At 51.5% G+C, this 14908-nt stretch overlaps 1 protein-coding gene across 2 annotated transcripts in view; it reads right to left on the bottom strand.

The window, feature by feature from the left end:
* ADAMTS7 (ADAM metallopeptidase with thrombospondin type 1 motif 7) overlaps positions 1 to 14908 on the bottom strand; it is a 46892-nt gene that overhangs the window by 3881 nt on the left and 28103 nt on the right. Inside the window, exons 17-23 of one of the 2 annotated variants that reach the window (XM_052671557.1) lie at positions 13744 to 13870; positions 13403 to 13616; positions 8823 to 10607; positions 7626 to 7778; positions 6855 to 7028; positions 6403 to 6549; positions 5769 to 5928 (exon numbers count right to left, since the gene is read on the bottom strand). In XM_052671557.1, the coding sequence (XP_052527517.1) occupies positions 5769 to 5928; positions 6403 to 6549; positions 6855 to 7028; positions 7626 to 7778; positions 8823 to 10607; positions 13403 to 13616; positions 13744 to 13870 (2760 nt within the window). Of the gene's footprint in view, positions 1 to 5768; positions 5929 to 6402; positions 6550 to 6854; positions 7081 to 7625; positions 7779 to 8822; positions 10608 to 13402; positions 13617 to 13743; positions 13871 to 14908 lie in introns of those variants that run through there. The other variant, XM_052671558.1, reaches the window with a different exon arrangement.

Genomic DNA, 14908 nt, shown 5'->3' on the forward strand with positions numbered 1-14908 from the left:
GCTGCCACCCAAACTGCAGAGCTGCAAACAGCCTCAACCATCTCAGCTGCTGAAACCCCTGCACTAGGGCAGGACTCAGTGATCACTGACCATCAGCTGCAGCACGGCTCTGGCAGCATGGCGTGGGCTTCCTGCAGCATTCACAAAGCTGTCAGGTTGGGTTGCTGGCTTGGATAGCAATGCTGAGCAGGAGAGGTGGAGACAACAGCTATGGCCCAGGCAGGTGTGGATGAGATGGCATGCTCCACGGGGCTGGCTATTTGCTGCATCTAACAGTGCAAATGTCACACCAGTTAAAACCCCAAGGGGCTTACAAGAACTCAGTTACCTCCGTGGCATTCTGGAGGCTCAGCCCTGCTGTGGAAGTGGTGCTGGGCTGGGATGGCCCTGCAGAGCGCTGGGAATGTCAGCGGGCAGCTGCATGCCTTGCTGTGCTTGTTGCTGTTCACGAGCCTTTTGCTCATACAGCCTTCCTAGAAAGTTATTTATGGATTGCAACCAAGCTGCCTCCTGCCTGCCCTTGCAAGAGCTGTGAAGGTTTTGCTGGAGCTTCTGGCTGGAGGGCAGCCTCCCAGGGCTGTCGTTTGATCCCCTTTCCAACAGGTCAGTGCCTTGGCACGGGAATGGAAATTCCCAACACAGCATCTGTGCTCAGGCAGAAGACCAGCGGCCCCACCAGGCGAGGATTCCCTGGGTAAGTTGAGTTATGTGCAGAGCAGGTCCTGCTAGAAGACACAATCCAGGGCGGGCTTGCAGAGTGGGGATTCTGCTGTTCCTTCCTGACCTCCCGTCAGACCCTGCAGCAGGGCTACGGTTGTCAAAAGCATTGTTATAAAATGAAGTGGTGGGGCGTTGCTGAGTGCTGCTCGCTCAGGCCCCGCAGTGTCCCAGCACACAGGGTCAAACTCAGTGTGGAACAACTTGGCTGAGCCACGATTCCTCCCTGGACAAGGCAAGCTATAGCCAGCTCTTCATTTTTCAGCTCTTCAGAGAAGGTCCCTGCAGATTTGGTTCAATTTTCATTTAATCCTTCTACTGTTATTTTTGTCTATTAACAATTTTTTTTAATGATCCTAACACTTCATCTAAGAACGCACTTCAATCATCAAGCTGATGCCAGATTTTACTCTGAAGAAATAGCTTAAAGCAGGGCTTTTCAAATCCAGGCCAAGTCAGCACATTAGAAACTGAAAACCCAGAAATTTGTGGTTGTTTTTTTAAGTTGACGTGGAAGTCACTTTACATTTCATTTAAGCTTCTGCCATACAGAGCTAAGCACTTACTTTTATGCTGGTGAAAAACAAACTTCCTGGTACAGATGTTGTAAAAACAAGGCAAGGTTGGGCTCAGAGCTGAGCCAGCAAGACAAGAGCCCTGAGCCTCTGACCTCTGGCCCGTGGGATGCTCTCAGAGCCAGGTCCCAATTTAACAAACTTTATCCCTGGCTTCTGCTCCCAGGGCTGCAGACCCTCAGCTGGCAGCAGCAGATGCTGAGTGCAGCAACATGAGCGTGGCCAGCGTTACAGACTGGTGAGCATTCACATGCCATGGTCTGGATGCTGTCTGTCCCACCCACACCTCAGTTCCCCGCACGTAATGCTGGTGTGGCACAGTCCCCCCGTTCAGAGCCCCAGCGGGCAGCACGGTGTTTCTGCAATGCTGGCAATTGCACCAGTGTCAGGAAAACAGGTCACTCACTTCTGTGTGAGATGCAAAGTTAAATCCCTGGTGCTACAGTATGTGCCCAGTCTCTGCTCCTGCAAAGCAAACCTGCACTGCTGCCATCACCCATCCTGCTGCCCCACATACTCTGGCCATTCATGCCAAGGTCCATGGAACTTTAAAAGCTTGGAAAATGGGGAGAGGAAAGCTGAAAGCCCCCATGATTCAGGTGCTGGTGCTCGAGTATGGTATCACTGTGCAAGGATCACCAGCACCCAGCCTCGGGATCATGGACAGGAGTGAGCAAACAGCCGTGCTCACCAGGGGGGGAGGAGCAAGGAGCCATTTGTCAGTCTGGATCCGACAGGGAGGAATTCTCATTTCCCAAGAGCTGATATAGAGCCAAGACTGGAGGATTTTCCCTACACTCACAGAAAACAACTGTGCTGTCTTTCACTTCATTCTCAGCAAAAAAGAGAGGGGGAGAAAAAGCCAACTCTACTTAAACACATTTCTGTACATGACCTACAGCTTCCTCTCCAAAAGCTGAAGCCACTTATGACACGCAGTTGGCAAGGCAGGCAGGAACGTGCAGCCATTTTGCATCTACGGACTCACTGATTGCTCTGCTTTTATTTTTTGTGCAAGGGGATTAGGCAGAGTAGTGGTGCTGTGCTGATGAAGGAAGCAGAAGGTGGGGGTGAGCAACTGGGAGAGCCAATGCACGGCTGAGTGGTGCTGACCCTGTGCCCATGGGGAAGCACTCCTTCATTTCAGCCCTTGCTTTCCTTTTATCACCCAGAGCCCTCACTGTCAGTGTGTATTTCCTGGTGCTGGAGATGAACAGGCACTTTTGCCCCCCTAACTGCTTGCTCTGGACACTGAACTTCATTAAAGTTAAAAATTCATTTAAGCTTCTGCCATACAGAGCTAATTACTTTTATGCTGGTGAAAAACAAACTTCCTGGTACAGATGTTGTAAAAACAAGGCAAGGTTTGTTTTCAAAACCTTCCATCTAGTTGGAGATTGCCAAGGAGGAGAGAGGAGACGCATCTTCCTCTCTGCTGCTCAGCTCAAGGTTATGCATAAAGACTGAGAATCCTTTCCAAAGCTCCACTCTCCACTGACTGCTGCTGTTAATTAGCAATAAATAAAGGGCACTTAATGGCAGAGCCTCCCTCTCTTGCCACCAGGATACAGACTTACATGTGCAAATGACAAAAAAATTGGAATTTGCTGCCGTTAATTCCAGCATGTATCCCTTGCGGACAAACTTAGCGGTATGCAGAACCATGAATAATTTTGTTTCCCTACTCAAAGCAAGAAGAAATAGGATGTTTAATTGCCAATTAATCTTGAGGTGACTGGAAATACAGCCAAGCACTGGATAACGAGCCTGGAGCACAGGCGACAGCAGGCTGAGAGCACACACAGATCTGCCGCTCCTCGGGCTGCTCCTGGGGCACAGGCAGAGCCCACTCCTGCTGGCAGGAAACCTGTGTTCCACTCCTATAGAAACCACAGCCATGGCTGCCTTGTGCAGCCTTGTTCTTGGGACAGCTGTACTCCTCGCCTTTATCCCCTTCCCTCTCTGGTATTTATGATTTGAGATCCTTCTGGGGATCAGTCGCTTTGCGAATGTATCATTGCAGCACAGCCCCTGCATGGTCTGTTTTCAGCAAGTGGGCAATGGCTGCTGGGGGAGAGAGGGAGCAGTGCCAGCAGCACATGGTCCCCTAACGGGGGCTTGTGTTTAACGACGTCCTGATGGACAGGGCATGCTAACAGCAAGCTGTGCACTTTGCTCCTCGTCCCCCAGCAGGACAGGAGTGCGGACACATCCCAGCTGTGGCTCCCCACCCTGGTGTCTGCTGCCCTTCCCTCCTGGTGCTCTTTGCAAAGGCAGTCACTGTTTTTTTTTCCTGTTTTCTGAGCTGCAAGAAACGACTGAAATGATCTGGTGACAGGCATGGCTGATGTGCGTGCAAAAGCTTGGGGTCAGTGCATAGGCACGGATGGAAATCACAGAGCTTTCCCGAGACAAACGCTGCTCTTATCTCGCTGGCAGCCACGTCCACAGTCCAGCAATTCTGCTCCTGCTCTTATCTTCTAGAGAGCGCTGCCAGCAGCACAGAGGCATCCTCCAGAACAAGGGGCAGCAGGGCTCTCCTGGCTGCCACGTGAGGAAACAAAGCCCAGCAAAGCACCAGCAGATCCTACGCAGCCCCTGGGTCCTGTGCTGTGCCAGGGCACTCAACCGGGGACAGTGACCATTCCCACTCACCCTCAGTGGCTCTCCTATAGGGTCCCCATCCTGCTTCCCCAGGTTGTCTCCCAGACTCAGGGTGACTGCCCGTGGTTTCAGTTCCTCCTCAAGCTCCATGATGCCTCATGCTCAGATCTGACGAGGATTCTCCTGCTGTGGCATCACAGATGTTTGAGTTCCTTGTTTCTGTATGGAGTAAGAAGGCTGTCCCCAGCTTTGCTAGGACACTGTGGGGACAGACCTGAGGGACTGGCAGGCTCAGTTGCTGCCTGGGAGCCATCTCAGGACACAGCCAACCTTATCTTCTGCACTCACAGCTGGATGCAGCTGTAAAAGTGCAAGAACATTTAAAAATAACTTCTGTGTAATCATCAATTAATTTATAACCCAGTGACAAAACTGGATTCTGGTTTTAATTAATTCCGACCTCCTTTAATTGAGGAGAGAAGATGGCCGGTGAGATGTTTGCTTATGTCTAATCTGTTCCATCTCCTTTAAAAATCCATCTGATTATGTTTTTAACATTTAAACTCTGCTGGGGGTATTCACATCTTTTAACGAGAACATAACTGTTCCCAAAGATGAGTGCATGATCTGGTACCAGTGCACTCCGTGTTACAGGAGATAGAGGCTCCTCATCCTTCTAACGTAAACACATGAATCACCACAGCCCTCATTAATCTTGTGCAGTAAAGATCCTCTAGAGCTCAGGAAAGGGCCAGAGTTTACGTTCATGCCTTTTCTGGGAGCCTCTGCCTGTGGATTTACACATCTGTGATTTCCTGCCATGTGAAAGTTTTGTTCCTCCTCATAGTTTGGCAGGAAATGTTTGTATTTCCAAGAGGCGTTTCCTGCCCTGGGCCACAGCCAGAGCATTTATGTCATTTTTAATCCAGAATTATAACATTTATTTGTGTGCTTCCTACACATCTAAGTGGTTATTCTGGTACAGCCTTGAATATGCCGAGCATCGACACAGCTCTCATCACCAAGCCCAAGTGATGGGAATTTTCCCTTGACAAAAATAGCCGGAACTACACATCATTTCTTGACCAAACCTAATGGCTAGGGGCTGCCTGGAGGCTGGACACAGCCACAAGTGCTGCTGCCCTGCCCAGCCCCACAAGAGAGCTCAGCACATCAGAAGTTTCTCGCTGGACAGACAAAAGCTTTTTTCTCCAGACAAATTCAAAAGATAAGGCTGATTAATGATTAACATGTTAATATCAGTGACATCTAATCCCCCCATTGCACTGCTTTTCCTTTTAAGAGCTCTTAACTCTTGTGGTGCACAGGTATTTCCTGTAATCTCTTGTCTTTCTCCATTTCAACTTCTACCAGTCCTACATAATGTAAAACATCAACCCCAGCCTCAACCCTGAGCATCGAGGCAAGGCAGCCCAACCCAGATGCACACTAACATGTGGTACAAAGGCAGTTACACTTCTTGACTCCAGTGGGAGTATCTGTTGAAGACTGCCTGGAAGGCAGATTGGCACTGGCTGTGTGTCTGACTGGTAAGTGTCAGGTAATTGACATCAACTAGCATACATCACTGGAGCCAGAGAAACTCAATAAAGAGAGGATTTGATTCTTATTCTATTGAAGCTGGTGGGATGTTTCACCTTGAAACAGGCACGGATCAATGACAGGAGGACTCGAGTGCTGCATCACATTGACCTGCTGGTGCAGGTTTATACAACACTCACAGCCAGGCTGCCAGAGCAAAGCACTTGCACCAGACAGCTCAGCAAGCTCTTGGGGAGCACCAGCACATTAAAGAGAAAACATCTGGTAACCAGGAAGGGCAGAAAGCCCTGCGGGGCTTCGCTCACTCACCTGCCTCGGTGCCTTCGCAGCTCTGCAGGTTGCACTTCTGCGTGCTCTCGGGCCACGGCTCGTGGTCACAGAGGCTGCTGTCCTCCTGCGCCTGCCCAGTCTGTGTGTCGATGCACTTCACCTGGCGCCGCTGGATGCCTCCTCCACAGGGCACTGAGCACTGCAGGAGCAGGAAGCTGTCAGCCTCAGGGAGTTTCTGTGTTTTTATTGCAGTAGTCCCCAGTGTGGGAAGATTTCTTAGGTTTTTATTGCAGCATTCCCTGGTTTAGTTCGGAGAGTTGGGGTTCTGCCCGAGGCCCTGGCAATGCTGCTCAGAGAAACTGTGATGCCCCAGTCCTGGAGGTGCCCAGGGCCAGGCTGGATGGGGCCCTGGGCAGCCTGAGATGGTGAGTGGCAATCAGCCCACGGCAGGGAGGGGGGTTGGCAGTGCTTTAAGAGCTCTTCCAATCCAACCATTCTATTATTCAGCACTAGCAATGTTTTCGTATATTGCTTTTCTAAGGAAACCAGGCCATGCAACGGGCACAAAGACCTGCTCAGCCCAGGGCTCTGCTGAGGAGCTGCAACAGCATAGCCAGGAGGACACTGATCACAGAACCCACAAGAGAACTCTGTCCCCATCCCATGTGCTCACCTGTCCCCAGGATCCCACCACCCATTTGGTGCAGGGGTGGCTGTTGCAGGGCCGGGTGTTGTTGGGCCGCAGTGTCTCATCACAGTGGCCCAGCTCCGGGCACGTCACCAGGCGCTCCTGCTCCCCTCCACCACATGGCTCCGAGCACTGCAGGGTCATCAAATGGTGGAACTCATTGTATTGGTTTCTTAAGGAAAAGAACTGCAAAATGCCCCTACCAATACATAAGCAAACACAAATCCTGCTTCCAGTGTTAAGCAACAACTTTGCAACTACAGCCGATATCAGCAGGTGGTTTCCTTCTTGACAATGGGTGCTCTAAATTGTGAAGTTTTCCAGAGCATGGAGGAGACAGGAGCTCTGCTGCAAGCAGCTATTCCTGCACTGCAGATCCTTAATAGTCACCCTGACCCGCTGCCTCCCTGCCTGCCCAGCCCAGCCAGCAGCCCTACCTCTCTCCACGAGGACGTGTACCAGTCCAGGCACGGTGCGTTCTGGCAGGGCAGCTGCGCCGGTGGTTTGTAGAGAACAGCCTGGCAGTGGAAGGGCCGCAGCAGCCGCTGCTCTCTGGTGTCAACGCAGTGCACGTCCCGAACCTTCGTGCCCCTACCACAGTTCTTGGAACACTGGGTGAACAAAAGGCACATCACAAGGGGGGCTGGGGCTGGGGCAGTCCTCCTGGAAAAGGGACCGAAGACATACTCCGCCTTGGGCTGGCTTGAGTTAACACTCAACTTCTTTTCACCTCTTTCTCTAGCCAAAGCTAAAGAACACTGCGTGGAGCTCTGAATCCATCACTACCTTCCTCATGAAACCAACTGGCTTCCAGTTGTAACAGCAACAAAGTCTTGGCATTAGACAAGTAGTGAGCTCCCAGCCACACATCTCAGAGATTGAGGCTGCCCAGAACAACAAGGGTCATGCCTCACTGTTTAATTTAGGGGATTCCTCCAACCTAACTGTAAACACATCCTGCTACTGCAGGTTCTCAACTGCATCTTCCAGATACCTTCAAACCTTTCTTCAATGACTTTTTCTGGCCCCAGCTTTTTAGCCACCTCAAAAGCAGAACAAATGCAAATTGAGAGGAAAGCAGCAAAAGCACACACCGGCAGCATGCAACTCTCCATCCACTAGGCAGGTACAGCCACTTTCCTTCTCCACGCATTACCAAGGGAGACACTGTGGAAGGAGAGACAGGGACCGGGTGCACGCCTGCTTACCTTGCTCCAGTTCCCCACACGCCAGGATGAGCACGGTCTCAGGGAACACCTCCGAGCAGGGACGGGTTTGCTGGCGGCGGCGCAGTGCTGCTCAGTGCCGGTGCTGCAGCGCACGCTGCGCCAGATTGCACCCACACCGCAGGTGGCCGAGCACTGCAAGACACGGGCAGCCAGTAACACACCTGGGGCTGACAGCAGTGCGCTGCTCAGCTCACAGCTGCTGTGCTGGTGGAACCAGGCCGTGCCACGATAAGGCATGGCCATGGGATGGAAGGAGCTTCGCAGTCTGCGGCCAGCAGCACCTGCGCTAAAACTCCACAGCGGGAGGCAGGCAGACCTCTGTCTGGGAGGAGGAAAACCCACTCCTACACTATTTTGCAGTTGTTTCTGGTTTGAGATTGTTCTTTCTCTCCTCGCACGGGGAATCCCTGGCTGATGGCCGTGGCTTTAGCTTTTTCACTGCAAGAATGCTGTTAACCAGCACTAATTGTTCAGTAGTTTGAGCGCTCTCTCAAAACATGTTTTATGCCCTCCATGCCTCTCTTTCACAAGCACTGCTAGTCCTGCTTTTTTACTACTACAAACTCCAGTAGAGTTTTGTCTTCTGTTCACCCCACCTGAAAGGTACTGCCTTCATCTCCTCTTTCAGATTCACCCTTCACTTTCCAGACTGCTCAGGGACGGAAGGTGCCCTCTCACAAAGCCCATATGTGTGACTGTATCCTCCTGACAGCAAGTATTGTCCTCAAAGTTACTGGGTCCTTTGTGCAGCCTCCTTAAAAGAGTTCCCCAGAGCTCTGTCTCCAGTGATTCGTGCCACTGAAGGCCTCTTTTTTTGTGTGTGCTTTCTGATAAAAGCCTGTTACCATGAATTGCAGAAGCCATCTGTCTGTCACTGCAAGTGCTATGCAAAAAGCAGCCATGGGACAGCTATCCAGTAAAACGATAGCTGATAATTACTTATAATTCCCCATTCACTACATTCAGCGCAGCTCCTTCCCTTTGGTAATTTGCAACCTTACTGCACCTTAACTTTGACATTTAAGCCTTTGCCGTTTTGTGGAATATTTTAAGATAACTGTGCTGTGGTGGCAGCTTGCTCCTGTGCCTGGCTCCTGGCAATGCCTGGGAAAGGCATGGGTCTCCTATATTCTTAAAAACAGCCCCACTATGCTTTTAGTGGAACCCGGCACATACCTCGCTCCAGTTGCCGACCTCCCAGCTGGGCACTGCAGTGCCTGCCATGGTGGTAGGAGGCAGCAGCAAAGCCTCCTCTTGCTCCCAGACTGGCAGGGGTGTGGGGGTGGGCTGGGGCACCTCGTGCTCCCCAGCACCGTAAGCAAGTGTCCCTGGGGCTGCTGGTGGTGAGTGCTCCTCAGGAGCAGTGTGGCCGACTGGGGCCATGCTGGAGTGCTGCTGGGTGCCGGGGGATGCTGGCACTGTGTGGTGAGGCCCCTGTGTTGCCCTCGGTCCCCATTTGGCCCCTGGCACTGCTGAGGGCTTGGAGGGTGATGCTCCTGTCGGAGGGCTGTGAGCTGGGGATGCTGGCATGGCTGGCACCAGGGCACCTTGTGGGGTGAGGTCACCGGCAGTGAGCTGTGTCAGCGGTCCCTGCATGGTGGGGGACACAGGCACTGGTGGCAGCGATGTTGTGGTGGCCACCAAGGGAACCAACATCAGAGACAGATGGATGTGGTTTCCTGGCTGCTGCCCTGCCTCTCCTCCAGGGCCCACGGTGGCATCTGCAGGATGGGGGCTCTCACCGGGACCTTCTGCATGCCTTCCCATCTCCTGCTGTGGGCTCTGTGCAGTGGGGGATTTTGGAGCCACCCTATCTGTCACACGCAGCAGCTCTTCAGTCACCGGTGCTGCATGCGTGTGTGCAGTCCCCTCCAGTGCTGGTATTTCTGCCCACTCTTCCTGCTCCTTGGTCTTTGAGGCAGCGCTATTATTATCACCAGTGATGACAAATCCCATTTCCCTTGAGTTTTCACGGCCTGCACTATCAGGAGCCACTGTGCTTGCACGGTCCTGGACTCTGTTTGCAGGCTCTCCCACAGGCTGCAGACCGTTAGGTGTACTGCCTGCACCGGGGCTGTCCCTGTCAGCGGGCAGCGGTGTAGAGGGACTGGTCAGGGCCCAGGAATCAAGGCTGTGAGCTGGAGCATCCCACGCAGGACTGGTGCCCACCAGTGTAGCACCCAGGGATAGCCTGGGGAGCAGCAGGCTGCTGGTGGAGCCATGACTCACTGCGGGCTGGGTGGGCAGTGGACCCTCGGAATAGGGCACAGGCAGTTCTTCCCCCTCATTCCTTGTGAGAGCAGGAGCAGCAGTACTGGGAGTGGCTGTCCCCATTTCTTCACCCTCAGAGAACACATCAAATAGGTTGTTAAAGACCAAACCCCCTGACTCAGTCTCCTCTTTGCCGTGCACAGGAGCAGAAGCATTTGCTTCGATTTCCTTCACCAGATCTTCCTCATGTTCTCCTCCTCCCAGCTTCCTGGTGTGCAGGACATCCGCAGGCATCTCAGGAGACTCCTCCACATTGTTGCTGTTCCACTCTGGCTTAGGGCCCTCGCTTTTGGTCTCCTTCTCAGTGAAGGGGTAGTATGACAGATCCTCATGAAAGTTGATAAAATTGTAATCGTAGTAAAAATCATCAACAAAGAAATTTCCCTTTCTGGTTGAGAAGTCATCCTCAGTTATGATATTGACATCATTGGACTCGGGGATATTTGGAATTACGGGGTTAAATTGGGGAATATGGTTATTTGGAATGTAATTTATTTCATTAAAAATCTCTCTGCTGGAAGAGCCGCTGCCAGACCAGTCAGTGTTGGCGTTGTCTAATTTCTTCTGGCACCGTGGCAAGGAGCAAATAGTTTCCGAGCTGGGTCTTTGTGCAGGGTCACAAGTTGCTTGAGTATTATTGCTGCAGTAAACAGGGCGTCTTTGTGTTCCATTCCCACATGTTGCTGAGCACTAGGAAAGGAAGAGGAACAGAAATTTCAGAGACAGGAGCACAGGAGTTGTAGGACGGTGAGAAAACAGTGCAGTTTGGGCAGAGGGCAAAGGGCTCTGCCTCTGTGACCCAACAGCTGGGTACGCTGACTCCTGCTGCGCCCTGCATTCTGCACATCCCATGGTGGTGTGGGGGCATCAGCACGGCTGCTGGCTGAGTCAAGCACTGGGGCTGTCTCTCCACTACAGACCGCCTTAGGAAGGCACACACAGCAGGGCATTTTGCACAGGGTGATCCTTGACCTGCACTTCAGATAGAAATGATTTTCCCTGGAGATAGACACTGTGAAGGGCTTTGGGCTGGATGATCTAATAGGTCCTTTCTTTGCGACCTATCGCCACGAATTACATCTCTTCTGGAAAAGCATTTCTTAAAGAAGGGAATAATAACATGGGTGTTGTCCCAGTAAGTGAAAGAAAAAAGCAAGGGTCAATAAGCAGCTTTGTAGAGGACACCCCCTCCTCCACCATAATAGTCCCTTTGAGATTGCTCAGTATGAAAGAACCCACAATCTGCAAAGAGAGACAGCAATATTTTCTGCAAGAGAAGTAAACTGTAGCGCTACTAACATCACATGTGGGCTGCTCAAGCCACAGGCTGCTGCAGTTTGCTACAGCAGATGCACAGAGCATTAGTCACATACATCAGCATGCCTCACACAATGCAGCCGGCAAGAACAAATAATCTCCAAGTCAAACAAATCCAACAGAGGCGATTTCTGCAAAAGTTGCTGTTCTCAGGATGAAAACAGATGGGCTGAGAGGTGGAGGTGGATGCACAGCCACCAGCACTGGAAGGTGAGTGCAAGGTGGGCAGAGAGAGCCCTCAGGGTACCCACAGAGCCTCAGGGCTGGGCTGGCCTGGAGATGTGGTTCTCAAACAATTTACACTTGTCTATTTTGAGCCTTTCTTGTGTTTGCTCAGCCCTTGCAAGGGCCCAGCGCCCAGATGGGACCCCTAACACTCCCTGCTCTGGTGCTGGTGGGCTCCCAGCAGGTGCCCCACATGGGATGTGTCCCCCTCGGTCAGATGTGTGTCACTCTGTGGGCCAGATCCCTTGGCTGCCCTGAGAGGTGCTGCCCCTGTACTGGACACGATCCCCTATTTATGAATCTCCTGGGAAATGCTGAGGAGTGGAAGTGATCCTAAGGAATGTGCCTGGCACAAGGCAGGGTTCATAAAACTCCATGGCCATCACGGGGCACTTCCACCCTCCACACAGTGTCACTGAAATGCAGCATTTCCACTTGTCTGCCTCTGCAGCGGGGTGCAAGCAAGCTACCTCACCCCACCAGGACAGCACTGCCAGATCAGGGGAAGCACAGGTCACCCCAGAGCTAAAAGTTCTTAGCAAATGGCTCCAGCTCCATCCAGGAGATAAGCTCCAGAAATCACAACTCTCAAAGCAGAAAGGAAGAGGGTTATTTGCCAAGCCTCAGTTATCAAGAAAGCCCCTGAGGCACAGATAAGAAACCACTGCTGTTAGTAGCTGCGCAGGGGGAACAAGCATTGGTAGGAAAGTTTGGCCCCTAGCACAGCACTGCAGGAGGCACCACTGTGCCAAGCTGCTGACTGGGATGTGCTTCTGCAAGCATGCACCAGGGTCTGCAGATATACAAAAGCACTGAACCCCCTCTTATTATCCCTTTTTATGGCTAGGTGAACCAGGTTTCTGGAAAGCTTCCCAGCCTCTCACATTTCCCTGCTTATTGGTGGTGGTGGCAATGTAGAAGAAAGAGAACTCTCACTTTAAGTGAAAGAACAGAAAAGTTACAGACATATTAAAATCTCAAGCTCGTTTTCATGGTTTCACAGATGCATAGATGGCAAAGCCAAAGAGGAGCATTGTGACAGCCTGTGCTGGCTCAATACATAGCACAGACCTCCGGGCAACTTGGAATTCAAGATTTTTCCTTTAAACTATTGCAGCTTTCTTTCTCAACCGTACTATTGTGGCTTTTGTGGGCCTCTAGAAAAATATTTCTAAATAGCTCTCATTTAGCCTTCAAATTTTCTGTTCACATTTTTATTCTGTTTGTTTCTTAGCAACAGGCTCCGTTCCCAGGCTCTGATTTGCCTCCTGATACTTTTCTTTACACCAAACACTTTCTGAAACCAACGCTCAAATTAGGAGTTATGCCTCTTTGGTTAAAAAACCTCAACCACAAAAATAAAAATAAGGCTACACAGAGTGCCCGCTGAACACAGCATTTATACTCCTCTCTTTTTTTAAGTATATTGCTGTAAAACTCCCCAGGGCAGCCTGGCAGCAAAGGCAAGGCAGCCACATAGCCAACGTGTGTGGATGCAGAGCAGATGTCCATCTACCTACAGACACGTGCATGGCACAGCTGGGCCCCTGGCTGGCCTGCAGCACCTTGCCTCTGCAAGCACAAAATGTTTTTAAGGCTTTTGCCAAAACAAAGGGGAAAGATTTCCACACTGAAGGCTTCAGTATCTCCTGTTTCTGCCTTTCTTGCATCAAGTGTGGAGCATGGCCTTGCTCTTGATGGAGAAAGCAGCATAACTCATATGAGAATGAAACAGTCAGACATCCTGGTGCTTCTTCCTTACTGAGATCTTCCTGTGTCACAAAATTCCTTTGTGAGAGATCTGATATTGCATGCACACTCCAGAACCACTTTGCCCTGTAGCCAGGAGTGCCCCTGCCTGCTGCAGGACATCCTGGTGGTACACCATCTGTGCTCCTGCCGGCTTTGCAGGAAACTGCAACCACCCCTGTGATGTGTCTCACCTCTGACCAGTTCCCCATAGCCCACTGAGAGGGACAGGGGACATCACGATGGCAGGGAGCAGTGGCTTCTGGTTTGGAGAGGTGCTGGCAATCCGCTTGCTGCAAAGCTCTCTGCTCGTCCAATCCCACACTCTGGATGCAGAGCACCGTCCTCTTCATCAACCCTGATGTCCCACATGTAGCTGAGCACTTTTGCCACTCACCAACCCACCACCTGGGGGAAAATAAAGGGGAAAATGCTGCAGTCAGCGCCCACCAGGCAGGATCTGCCTCCTGCCCCTGCTAGGATTGCTTGGGCAACAAGAGTATGTTGAGAAAGAGCAATAGAAGAGACAACAGACCTTGCTGGGCAGGGCTCCTCATTGCACGTCCTTTGCTGGTCATCAGGCCGTGTCAGTGTGTCACAGTAGTGCTCCTCCACGATGCCAGCCAGCTTTTCCACGCAGTGCACAATCTGCCTCTGCACCCCTGGGGACACAGACAAGGCTTGGCTCTCCACAGAACTCAATTCAGAGCACTGAACATCTCTAACAGCAAGCAGCAGGAGGCCCTGCCATTGCCTTCAGACACCAAAACCAGAAGAATATTAAACCTCCACTTAAACTGAAACTTGAGAGCCCACTTTTCATGGCCCCCACATGCTGCCAACCACAGCAGCACTCCCATTGTGCCCAGCTGGGAAAAGGAGAGCTAGACACCAGATACATGATACATGTATGATTAGAGCTAGGAAACTTAACTGTGCTGGAAAATGATTCTGAATGTGGAGCTGCACAAGCTGGGACAGTCTAGGCTGCATGGAGGTTACCACCACTGTGCAACCAGCACAGAGGACCCTGGGCATCAGAAGCAGAGGACAGCAGCCAAAGCACCTCCCAGAGCTTGAGGAGGTGTGATCTGCCTGTCCGGCACGAGGCAAACCACTGATCCTGTCCTGGGATCGAGGCCAGGGCTGCTCAAGCAGAAAGCTTCAAACAGGCTGCAGAAAGGTTTGGCAAATTTTGTGCTTGCTTAAAAAAAATAAAAATAAAAGCGTCAGATTCTACCTGTTCTTTCAGGGCACAAAGATGTCAGGAAATACCCCAAGAAAAGCCAAGAATTTCCATGGGTCTTTCCCAGTTCTACTCCTAGCCTCTGCACCCTGACACCTCCTGCCCCTGCTCTGCAGCACTCACAGGTGCCATTGTGCAGGATGACCTCACTTCCACCACGCTGCTTTGCTATCAGCCTTTGTCCTGCTTTTTGCAATACATACTTGACCCGTGACTTGAGAGAGCTGTAAATAACAGTGACCAGCTGAGTGGTGACGGGGCTGCTGAGTTCTGCTGGGGGAGCTCCCAGTGCTGTAGCTCCAGTGCAAAGAGACTTCTGAATGTGTGTAGGGTTTGCAGGGCTCTCCCAAATCTCAAATATCTCAGCTCTGGGAATGATTCCAATGGAGTGAGTGTCCTCATCAGCCAACTCCTGCCTCATTTACTCCTGTATTTCCATTCTGTTTTGGAAGCT

The sequence above is a fragment of the Tympanuchus pallidicinctus genome, unplaced genomic scaffold (assembly GCF_026119805.1).
Source record: "Tympanuchus pallidicinctus isolate F22 unplaced genomic scaffold, pur_lepc_1.0 scaffold12, whole genome shotgun sequence".
Lineage (NCBI taxonomy): Eukaryota > Metazoa > Chordata > Aves > Galliformes > Phasianidae > Tympanuchus > Tympanuchus pallidicinctus.